The 12,908-nt window shown below is 40.2% G+C and overlaps 1 protein-coding gene across 1 annotated transcript; it reads right to left on the bottom strand.

Annotated features, from left to right (window-relative positions):
- Positions 1 to 2,734: 2,734 nt before the first annotated feature.
- On the bottom strand, positions 2,735 to 12,361 carry LOC134510772 (epidermal retinol dehydrogenase 2-like). The gene is made up of 6 exons (XM_063324008.1): positions 12,032 to 12,361; positions 7,919 to 8,050; positions 6,334 to 6,433; positions 4,495 to 4,639; positions 3,367 to 3,489; positions 2,735 to 2,863 (listed from the first exon to the last, which is right to left on the bottom strand). Exons 1-6 carry the CDS (start codon positions 12,359 to 12,361, stop codon positions 2,770 to 2,772), a joined length of 924 nt encoding a protein of 307 aa, XP_063180078.1. The 3' UTR covers positions 2,735 to 2,769.
- Positions 12,362 to 12,908: the final 547 nt, after the last annotated feature.

Here is a 12,908-nt window from a genome sequence, read left to right on the forward strand (position 1 = left end):
TCAAATCTTAGCGTGACTAACAGGTAACTACTTCAAATGGGAGCCTCATTTCACAAAGCATTTTAAAATCTATATCTCCCATCTGCTCATGAGCTCTGCAGCACAAGCAATGAAATTACATATTAAGCATATTCAGGCCTCCAGTACACTCACAAGTACGACGTCATGCCAGTTTGTGTAGTCTCCTGTAACCATACTTAAAACCAGTCATAGATCTAGAGCCAAATTGCAACGTTCATGCGGAATAAAGGAATCCCAACATTCAACATACTTGTTTGCAGTTGAGAAAAGTGGATTGTTATTTTCAGGGAACAACTTAGACTTTGTTCCTGTCTCATGAGTGAGAAGAAAAGCACATTTATGGTTGGACTTGATGATCTTAAAGGTCCTTTCCAACCTCAGCAATTCTATGATTCTATTTCAATTATTGATTACCTACAGAGTTTTTCAAAATATAAATCCATGAACCTTGTTTTCCAAAGAGCCAAACTTCAGATAGCTTTCTCCGCCTCTCAGCTAAAAAATTCCCGATAATATCTACAAGGAGCTTTAACGAATTTACTGAATGTATGTGTACTTTGAAAACACTGGGATTTAAAAAACCAGTTTTTTAATGGGAGTGTGCACTCATACGCATTTGTAGCTGGAAGGGAGCTCCTAAGTATGGCGGTAGTTAAGTACAATAGAAATGTGGTGACAAATACGGGCAATAGATGAACAGTCAAGGTTCTCTTTAATTCCTCATTGTGGAGTTTTATAAACAATGCTTTGTAGATTCCCTGTTTTGGTCTGCAAATTTATTTTTTATAGTCAGACATAATGTGAATGTCTTACATAAGCATTTTCTGAAAATTTGCGTGAGGATTGATTTTTATCAATTAAGTGCCAACACATACTTTTGCATAACTAATCTTAGAGCTTCTGCTCTTGGGGATTTATTTTTTACTTTAGGACATTTAGGTTCTAATTTCATTTAGAGACAGCTGAAGGAGGTGGATGTGACTTCTTTTCAAATATAAGAGGAGATGCTGCACAAGATCCAGCCCATAGTTTTCCAGGAACAGATGAGGTATATTCCTTTCCCCATGACTTACAGCAGAGTTCTGTTTCACACTAACAAACAGGCTACCTCACTGAAGTTTCAGTCTCTGAAAGCAATACAGTCCATGCAAAGTTATTGCTTGCTCGCTTAACATAATACCTACATAATTTCAAATTTTAATGATTTTTCAAAAATTACTCAGAAAAGATTTCTTGCACAGATTCCTCACAATACTCTTAAATCAATAATTTTCTAAGTAATTTTACTAAGCTCACTGAAACTAAAGAGAACTGTGTGGACCACTTTGCGGGTCCGGATTCAGCTGAGGACTTCAGGGACCTAAGCTGGGACACAACATCTTGAGCCCAATTATCTGGCCTCAGCAGGGTGCTTCAAAGCCACATAGGTGCCTACAGGGTCAGAGAAGGGAGTCAGATGCCTATGGACTACATCAGGGTTCAACATGCAGCTGCCTACAGCAGATGCTCACCGCAGAGCATCACCGTGTCTATAAACTGTGACTATACCATTGTAGGAACGTTTTACAAAATTTATGGAGGCAATTAATTACCACATATGTCATTTCTAGAATGGATTTTTTCTTATCTGCTTTCTCTGGTTGTGGGGCTTCATCATCTTTGCTTTCTGAGTAGGCACATGATTTTTTGGCCACCGCTACAATTTTACAAATGCTCTTTATAAGCCACAGCCTTTGGTAAATGATCCGGTACTGGCCTCTAGCCATGGATGAAAACGGAGGTGCACACATCCCGTAGAACCGTGGCTAAGGACGAGCACGGTGAGCAGCACAGCACTGCACACACTTCATCAGCGCTCACAGCAGTTCACTCTTCTTAGGACACAGGCTCCCCAGCCAGAGCACATCATCCCTGCTCTGCTCTTGTTCAGCCTGGACAAGAGAAGGCTCAGAGGAGACCTTATAGCAGCCTTCCAGTGCCTAGAGGGGGCCCTACAGGAAGGATGGGGAGGGACTCTTCATCAGGGAGTGTAGTGATAGGTAGAGGGGTAAAGGTTTCGAACTGAAGGAGGGTAGATTTAGGTTAGATATCAGGAAGAAATTCTTTACTCTGAGGGTGGTGAGGCACTGGAACAGGTTGCCCAGGGAAGCTGTGGATGCCCCATCCCTGGAAGTGTTCAAGGCCAGGCTGGATGGGGCTTTGAGCAGCCTGGTCTAGTGGGAGGTGTCCCTGCCCAGGGCAGGGGGGTTGGAACTAGATCATCTTTAAGGTCCCTTCCAGCCCGAACCATCCTATGATTCTATGGTCCCACTGCGCCCTGCTTCGTGTTGGCTTTGTGTGAACTGCAGTGCGACTTTGGTCCTGAAAGGGAAATATGTTAAACTCTTTGTTGGTTAGTTTTTTTTTCTCTTTCTGCATGAACAGTAGTGCGTTTTTCCCACGTTCTGAAATTTTGCTCAGAAATTGAGAATTCAGAGTACGAAATGAAGTCAAACATCCCTGCTTGGTGTTACTGACTTTTATTGAGAGCTCAGATAAATGCAGCATGCCATCATGAAATGAGAGAGAGGATTGTGGCTAAAAATCAGTGATTAAAAGACAGTTATGAAGGATGAAATTGCACGCTGACCAATGTCAATTATCATACAAGAAGCAAATTTTCTGTCAAAGAATGAACTTGATTCAAATTTAATTTTTACTGAAAAATTTCAATTAGATGGCACTCAAGGTCTTCAGAATATTTAGGTTTCAATCCTTTTTCTTCCGACCAAAGGCTTTATCCAGGCCGCTGGGGATCTTAAGGCAAGATTCAAAGAGTAGTACCATTTTTCTAGGAATGAGACTGATGAGACAAACACCAAGTTAGCCTTGTGCTTTTTTAGAAAAATGTACTCTATAAATGAAGAAATGATAAATTCGTTATATGTGCTCCATACTTCTAGTGTCTGGCAATAACACGTTTGGTGCTCCCCGGTTATAAATGGGGGGAATGAATGACAGACCAAGCCACTTCGTGAAAGCCCAGCCAGCGGTGGAGGCAGCTTCTGGAAGCAGACAGTTCTAGCCCAGGCATTGCTCCCAGTGTCCCATCCCAGGAAAATTTTTGAAATTTCTATGCCCAACTATAACTTAAGACGTGTATTAGAGGGAGAAGTGGCCAGAGGAAAGCTATTCGCTTAGATTATTAAAAATTAAACCCGCTGTTTCTTCATAATCGGGTACATGTAACTGGATTGACAGCAGGAATATTAACTAAAGGACTGTTTTTACTAAACTTGCCTGCTGATTTTGCAGGTATATGGCAAAGGAAGGAAGACAATGATGGAAGACGAGTCACATTCTTACGTTTTGAAAGCGAGAAAGTGTAAAATCAGAGGCATGAACAGATAAAACTTTTCCTTTTGAATTGCATTCACGATCTTGCTGGCTACATACTCAGCATCATAAACAGGAAGAAAAAGGGAGTTTCTGGTAAAACAAGAAACAAAGAATTACAAAATTACAAAAATTTACTTTTGAGATGTGTTCTAAGGCAGAAATCATTTAATTAAATCATTTAAGAATCTTTTCCCACCCCCTCAAGTAGTCTTGAAAAGGAGTCTCCAGTCCTCTTTGTTCCTTCTATCACCAAAATAAATTGAAAACACTTTGGTGACATTGTGCATTTTAATGTCTAATGAGTAACTTTTTGTGCAAGCCCTGCTCAGACCCTAATGAAGTTAATGCCCACAGTGATTGCGGCATTCAAAACTTTCCAGCTAATCCGTAGTATCTGCTGTTCAATGCACAAGAGTTCCACCCTCTGCATACGTTCTCCTTTTCTACTGTAGATGTTGAGGTGACAGCTAAATAGATCAGGACCAGGCCTGTTTCCAGCCAGGAGAAAGGCTGTGCTCTACTCAATATGTGCTACTACAGGATGATGAATGGTGGAAGCAGGAGCAGAGCCCTGAAAAGCCAGGATTGCTGGTACTGCTCTACTGCAATGGCTAATTCGGTGCCTGCAGCCCCTCCCATCACTACAACCATACAGCCACCCACCAGATACTACCATCACAGCCACTCTCACCCAGAGAAGTGTAGTACCTGCTAATACAGGTAGCGGGGGATAGTTAATAATGACAGGTCATGAGCATCCTGACAGCCATAGCTGTAGCCACAGTGCCAAAATTACCTGGGGCACAGAACCTCAACGGCGCCCATTCTATGGACAAATAAGGTTGCCTTAAATACTGCTGAGCATCCCTAACCATTCTTTGACTGTGAGGTTACTACACAGTCCCTGTTGCACATCAGTTATTAATTGTATGCAAGGCTTGGATTTCTTATGTCAAGAGACACAGTTGCATCTGCCAATAAGGCAAAAATACTGAATTGAAAAGGAAATCAACCTTATAATAGCTAGAGACAAAATATGGCATATCTAGATTATTTTTTACATATTTAGTAGTACACAATCTAAGTTTTACTTACTCAGTTTGAAAACCTTTAGCTAGGTCAGTATTAACAAAACTAGGGCAAATGATTGTGGTTTTAATGCCATGTTTTCCTGCATGATACAGTTCCGAATGTAAGGCTTCCATCATTCCAATGATTGCATACTTACTTCCAGCATAATCTGAAAAGCGAAGAAAGAAGAAATATCCAAAATATGTCAAAAACACCACAGTAAGTGTTACATACAGAATTTAATGTTTTGTAATACTATTTAAGCCCTGATATTACTTAGTTATATAATTAGCAGTCTTGTACTTAGTATTTTAAGGATGCTGTGCGTATTGGTGATACTAACTCTGCAGGTTAATGGCTCTTCCCGTGATTGATACACAGTAGTCTAAAGATAAGATTAATCCTTTCCAGAGGACTTTTTCTGCAGTGCATTACAGAGACATATGGGAAGATGAGCTTATTCGACATTTTATATGCATTTACAGATACTCATAGACAAGCTAGGCATTCTTTCAGTTCAGAGTGTCTTCACCATTTAATATCACAGGTTACATTTCAGGAAGAACTATTTCTAGTGGTAAAAATCTAAATACCCTACTTAGAAATGCTGCTTCAACCTATTACTTCTTCTCCTCCTCCTCCTAATTTGCCCTGCAATTATAATAGCATTCTGTTTGCCCAGGAAGACTCAATTTTGTCTGATTTTTATTGTTTAATGAATGTACGGAACTCCATCCTTGGAGATAATAAAAATTTGCCCTCACAAGTGTCTATGCAACTTATGCAAGTTGGGCCTGCTTTTATTTGGGGGTATGGACCAGATGACCTCCAGAGATTCCTTCCCAAATTATTCTACAATTTTGCGACTGTAAGGACTTTATTTTAATATAGGAATTTGCATGTGGTTTCCTCAGGCTTTTTCAAATGTGTGTGGAAATAGTTGTTAGATACAATGAAATCCAATTTTGTTAAAAAGAATAACTTCAAAAACTATCATCAGAGACAGTTTGTTATTCTTCGGGGATTCACCCATAGTGGAGGACGGAACCATACAACCTAAAAATGCATAGGTGCTAAGGTGTAAAAGGTTATAATGCATGGTTGGGCAGGTCCACCCTCAGAAGCCTTACAGTTAAATGATGAAAGCTGGATGTGACCTATTATCAATACCGAATCTGACCCAACGATAACAGGTGGCAAATAAACACTACAGTAACACCATCAGTCAGCAGAAGAAACAAAAGATACTTATTACACTGAAGTTCACATTCTCATAGGGTGACCTAAGATGCCAGAAAGGCTTGAGGTGAGACTGGGCAGCAGACCCAGGCTGATGAAATAGTCAGGACTGTAGCAGACAGCTCTCCTGAGGGAAACAGCTGACAATGTGGAGCAGTTAAATAGTGTAAAACACAGTTCATTCAAATTAATTTTAATGAAAATTCTCCCAAAATGCCTTCTAGACCTGAAAACCATTTTCCAACTAATTGTACAGTTCCAGGTGTAACCCACGTGTGTCTCAGGACTGTGAACATTCATCTGCATGGAACCTGCCATGAGAAAGTGTTAGACAACCTGTATGCAGGGCTCCCTCCTGCTGCACACGTATGGCTGTATTGTCCTTCTTCTGTGGAGGGAAGACAGGCTGCAGTCAGACAGTAACATCTGCAGTGAGCTCCCTGTGCCACTCACGCAACATGCCACCATCGTCCTCTTCAATCCACCACCACCTTTCGTATCTGCAGGCTCTTCCTGAGTGTTCAATATATCAGCATAAACTGCTAAAGCCAAGCATTTACGAGATCTTCAGGAAAAGTTATTGGCGAGTACACCTCATCTGTAATGGTACTGGAGGATACTAACCTGACATTCTGTAGACTCCCAACAGTCCTGCCGCACTGGCTGTGCTAACCAGGTGTCCACGGTTACAGGTCATCATGGCTGGAAGAAAGGCCTTGCAAGTCTAAAAGACATATAAAAAAACCCCTTTATAACTAGACATGCCAAAAATGTCACATTACAAATTAGGCTTTACAACCCGATGTGCTTTCTGGGGCTTCAATATACAAGAAGCTCAACTGTAATTCTATCTCTGTAAGAATTTATAAATAAGGAACAGAATGTCTTTGAATGACTATCCTCTATCTGAAGATCTGTCGCCATTAAAATCGTGCAATTAAAAGCAGCAAAGTTTGTATTTTCTCTGCCTTCTGGCTCCTCACAGTTTGTGTGTACTTGAGACTATTACCAAAGATGTGGTACACAAGAGGGAGCTAGAAGTCAACACATCGAGGGGAGCTCAGCCGCCTATGGGCCCTATGTGTTACAAACCGAACCGCGTGACAACTCCTCAGACCGCGGCTGTGGGTCACACTAACTATAGAAGGAGGATGCTAGTGTTTTATGAGGGGGAAGATAAGAAAAAAGACAAGAGCAGTAAAAAAAATATTTCAATAGCCGAGATATGCTGCAACGTCTATTCGACTCCAGATGTCTGTGCCTAGTACATGGTTTTTTTGGGTTGAGGGCCCACAGTCACTGTCCTCCTGCCCTATGTCTCTTCAGGCCTGTCAGGAAGAACATGTCTCCTAATCCCTTTGCCTCAAGTGTTTGGAAGAATGATGCACTGTGGGCTGGGAAATGATTAGAGGACTTCTATCTGCAATGATTTTCCGTTGAGAAATGCCATTTAGCAAGGCAGTTGCAAGGCTACATTTTTCCCTGATGCAGGCTGGTCACTCAGGCATATAAACAACACATGCAAGAGGGGGCAAGAGTAACACTCCCTCACAATAAACTTCCTAAAGGTCAGCTGAGACCCCAAATAACAGCAAATTCCCTCAGAGGTATGAAAACAAAGCGAAGGTAATACATACTATCCAGATGAATTTTCTGTGTACACTAAGCAGATGGTGGCTAGGAATGAAAGCACGACCTGAAGACTGACACCAACACGTGCAGCACAGAGTCATAGAATCATTTAGGTTGGGAAAGACCTTTAAGATCGTGGAGTCCAACCGTAAACATAACACTGCCAAGTCCACAACTAAACCATGGTTGTGCCTTCATGAATGCTGCAAGTCTATTAGACAAAGCCTTCTGATGCCAGCAAACAGGAAAGGAAAGTCACGTGCCACCATGTCAGCATTAACTTCAGCCACAGCTGTTACAGACAGAGCGTGTTTCATGGCATCGTTGCACAAACTTTTGATTTATCAGAGTGCCCAGGCAGGTTTGTGTTAACATTACTGAGGCACAGCGGGGAGGCTGTCAATTTGGTGTGTCTCCAATTACAGGATGATTAAAAAGATGTATCTTCCCCCATACGTATCTTCCCCCCATCCCTATTCCATATTGGGTTCCCCAGCTAGGTGCCACCGTGGTGATTTTCACATGAAAATACTTGCCTGTACCCTTCGGTCACCTGGGAGAGAAAAAAATACATTACCCAGACTTGAGAGAGGAAGTTGACTCTTAAGGTCTTTTCAAAATCTGCATCTGGAATGTCACAGAACTTTTTCCCAAGCAGTATGCCAGCATTATTGATTAGAATAGTGACATCCCCAACTTCATTTCTAACCTGAATAAAAAAAAGGATAAACAGAAAGCTTTAGAAGGTACCCTTGCCTCTTGTGCTTCATTTATGAAAATGTTTAGTGATATGTGCAGTTATTTGTATCTCTACTGGAAACAGAATTATGTTAAGAGCTGTTGTACTACATCAGATCAAAGGTCCATCTAGACTCATAGCCCTCGTCTCATGGTGGAAAGCAGTAAAAAAAGAGCCAGGATTCTAAGGTCTCCTCCATCATACTCCTCAATTTTTCACACTCTGCAGCTTAACTTCTTACTGAGAGAGATAAGGAATCTATACCTTTGTATGTAATATATCCCCATGGGTTTATTTTTTTTTTCCCCAAGAAGTTGTCTAATTGCTTCCTGAACTCCAGAATACTTTTGGTTTTCACCAGCACCTAAGGTAATGAGTTACAAAGCTTTAGTGTGCACTGTGAGCATGCTTTAATTGCAACCTGAACATTTCTTGTCCCCTATTTCTGGTATTGTGAGAATCTGTATTCCTCAGCCAACCCTGTTCAACCCCTTTTCCAGATCATTTCTATTGAACAGGAAAGAATTCACTGCAGATCCCTGGGGGATACCTATCCCTTGAGTACAGAAGCATGTACCAGGAAATCGATAACATCACTTGGAGAGAAGGCCAAAATCACCATTTGGGTTTGTTATAAAAAGATTTTATCCCATAATTTGCATCTGTATCAAAGCAGATGGCCAAGATTTACTTAAGAGTATTAAGAATCAGCCTCACTGCAGAGATTCTTGTGCTAGAAGCAAAGGGTTATTTGATGTCTCAAAAATTATGGAATGACTACAAAAACATAAAAACCCCAGATATGCTGCTGTCTGGCAATCTGGAAATAGGTGCTTGGATCTGATGCCCCAGTATTTGACCTTTCTTTGGCTCTTTCAGGGCACCTTAGTGTTCAGTGAAGACTCGTTTGCTATTCCTCCAGCTGTGTCAGGCTTTCTCCTTGTCATAGGCAAGCAGGGCTCAGATCCAAGCACCTTTCCACCCACAGAAACGAATGCAAATCTAGACAGTGCTGAGTGTGGCAGGAATGCCCAAATCTTCCTTTGTGGGGTACATCTGTACTTTCTCCCCACTCGTACCTTTTAACTACTGTGTGAGACCAGCTGATGGTTCTCTTTTTCTTCACATGACAACATAGCTTTCCCAGTGGCAGTGTTTTACTTAATCTGGCTTCGTTTGGCCTGTTTACTCGCTACCTCAAAAAATGTGGGAAGCCTGACTTCCATTTCGAAAAAGTCAAACTGATTATTCTTCATTATGTGTTTCTCCAGGTATCTATTGATTCTTCTCTTTATTATCATTTCTACCAATTTTCTGTAAGACAGGTTTGTAGTTTCTTTGTGTCCTCTCAAATGCTCTTTAAAACTGGCATATCTCCTACTCTTCGTTCCTTGGACACTTGTTATAGCATAACACTCCCCCCCCTCCCCCCCATCCCATGAATTTCTAGCTCATCAGATCCATATCTGATTTCCTTCAGAATTCCCAGGTGGACACACCCTGATCCTGAAAATTACTTGCTGTTCACTTCACCAGTTTATTCTAAAACCTCTTCTTTAGGGACTTTGAGGATCCAATTTGCTTCCTGTAAAGAAAGCTTCTGTTATGGGAAAATACCTAGGTTTTTCTGCAGTGAATATACCAAATAAAAGCAATGACTTCAGCTTTTCTGCTGTTGATTTATCATCAGTGTCCAAGCTCAAGACTATTCATATTACCAATCAAAACGTTGCAGGTATTTCCAAGAGTGGAGGTGGCCCCTAGCTGGAAAACTTTTGATCTAAAAAAATTTTCTGGCTCCATCATGACTGTTCAATGCATGCAAATACCTACAAAGACGTTGGTATTGTTAACAATAATTTAACACCTTAGCAGCAATTCCTGAATTTTAAACAGCTCTTTGAGTTTCTGCTTGCAGGTCAGCCTGTGCACTTCAGATACTCTTTGCTGATAGGGGCACAGCACATTCTGCAGGCTGGAGCCCCGCAGCTGATTCGGTTAATGTGTTTGGAGACTGAGAAATACTTGAGTGCACAAAACAAACATTTTGAGACTCTGTTAAACTAAGAACAAACAAAGCCTTTCAAAACGTTCAGCATCCCCAGGAAAGTCCAACAAAGAAAATACTTACATAAGCTTAAACTAACCATTCTGGTGCGTGTCTTTGCAAGAAGCAGATATCATTTATGGGAATAGGGATTAGATGCCAATTTAAACTGTTATTTTTTAAAGAGATTTGATTTCAGTAAATTCTAAAGTGAGTTTTTTCCTTGCAAAAAGGGGATTCTAGAAGAATTGCTGTTTGATATATAGTGTAATTCCAAATAAAGATCAAGCGTCACATTTGAAGTACTGACCACAAGTTGCTCAGACCAATTTTTCATCTTGCTGGGAAGTGATAACAGATATTAAGATTGTTGAAATTACTGGGATTCTTACTCCAAAATTGCAGGAGTCGTAATCGACGCATTCACAGTGAAGATCACATCGTCTGTACTACCCAAGTAATTGGCAAGGGTCGCCCTCCTTGACCACTCTGTCTTGGGTTAGCACAGAAGAGTCAACAACCTGCTCATGTCTGCAGATGTACTGTTATAACACGATATGTCCTTGCCTGCACTGCACAGCTAATACTACAATACCATACAAAATACTGCAATACAAAATACTGCACGACCAATACCACAGGAACACTTGTGGTTCTTAACATCTACAACCGATGGCATTTTTTTCTGTGCGCTGTTAATTGGCTTTGCCCCAAAGGCTGCCGGCAAGTACGGGTAAAATAACACCTTGCTGACAGCAAGCAGCAGAATTGCAGTTCCGGATACTTACAGATCCTGAATCCAACTTACCCTTTAGAAGTACTTTTCATTGGTAACATGTCTTGAGGACAAACACTTATTTCAAACTTTGATAGCCGCGTTCAGAAAGAATTAATCTGTTTTGGTTAAAATTAAAAGCAACAACCACAAAGCAAAGCACCCCTCTGACAACTCATACAAAATTAATGTTAAATTTCAAGGCTATTCCAAAACAATGTATCAACATTCACACGTCATGAAATATTTTAGATAATTTCTCTGATGCATGCCTTCGGACACAGAATGTCAAAGACGTGACTTGAGAGTCATGTATATAACTACATATACTGAGTATTTAAGTAAAAAGAAGAAATTATCCTTGTATGAAACGGCAGAGCGGGATACTGGATTATAAGTGAGGTTATACTGGGAAATATTTTCGGACAATATGCAGTTAAAGGACAAGCAAAAATTAATAATATTATTTTAATGTCCAATTTCTGGGCTCTGATAAAAGAGAGGAACAAAAAGTTTACGAAGCGTAGGTCAGCACAGCAGAAGAGTCTCATTTAAAATGGAGTCTTCTCTGTCTTATTTTCCATCTGGATTGACCAAAAAATAGACTGAAGCTCAATCAATTTGACTGGAGAACAGGCATGTCCTGATGACGTTTTTGAAACCATTACACCCTTACAGAACTACAGTTTTCTAAACAAAGGGACAAAGAAAAAGACCTCTTCCCCCCTTACAATTTCCACTGATTTTTGTTTATTTTATGTTTTTATTTTATTTTTTTTATTTCTTGATATGTTAAAGAAATTTTAAAGCCTAAACAAGCTAATACATGGAGATAACCTCTGCTGTATGTTTTACTATACTCTTAATCTAAAAGAAGTTACCATCACACAATGAAGACTGGAAAGAGATAGATCTTGACAGAAGAGATCAAACCCAGTTACTTTTTTATGAACATAGTTTAAGTTCATCTAGAAATTATTCGTAAAAAAGAGTCATTGCCCTATATGATTACTTCCGTTTAGTGAATAGTACAGTTCCTAAAAAAAAATTTCAATAGCATATACTATTAAAAAGAAACAAAACCATCAGACATGAGAAGCCAAATCAGAAGCCAGAAGCTGTATCTTACCTTGTCTGCCTGTTCATAGACCTCCTCCCTATTGCTGCAGTCACAGTGGTAGGCAAACACTCGTTTAGCTCCATTTTTTTCGGCTAATCTGCTTGTTTCTTTGTTACCTTCATCATCAATGTCCCAAAGAACCAAGGTTGCTCCCAAAGGAGCAAAATTTAAGGCAATCTGCCTTCCAATCCCATTTGCGGAGCCAGTAATAAGCACTATTTCCCCAGCAAATTTTTTTTTGCATGGAGGAAATATGAGTAAGATTAAATTCTCAAAAACTAAAACAATCAATAATTTCAGGAACTGTAGTATCTTCAGGATGCTTCTGAAGTTGAACATGATTTTTCAGGCACAAACACCGCTCTTCTGTTATACAAACCCAGAAATACAATATGTTACTGGCCCTTCAAAACACTGAGATATTGACTAAAAGAAGAGATTGACTTTCAAACAGCTATTTCTTTCACATTGTTCTTTTGTGCAGGTACGAAATACATTACTAAAGACTTGTTTTGTGAAAGCTGCTGGATTCTTACTAGTAAGATTAAAGTATTGTGCTAGATCCTACACGCCTGCTGTTTCGTTCCAGAGTCATCAGCTTCCTAGGTTTTTAGAAAGGTTTGGTAACATACATTTTATACATGCATGTTGTGGCAATGGCTACTGAGTACTTTGTTTTCATAGGGAGGTGATGTTAGCTGAGCAAAAAAGTACTGAAAACACTGCTGTGATATCAAGGTGTCCTCCTTAGCAGAAGATATTATCTGCTGTTTCGGAAAGCAGGCAACCTATCTACACCTTGTCTATTTTCCGACACCGTGTGGCCGAAATCACACAGCCTATTTTAATTTGTGGGCAAATTACCAACCACAGAGAAAAGCACGGC

The sequence above is a fragment of the Chroicocephalus ridibundus genome, chromosome 2 (genome assembly GCF_963924245.1).
Source record: "Chroicocephalus ridibundus chromosome 2, bChrRid1.1, whole genome shotgun sequence".
NCBI lineage: Eukaryota > Metazoa > Chordata > Aves > Charadriiformes > Laridae > Chroicocephalus > Chroicocephalus ridibundus.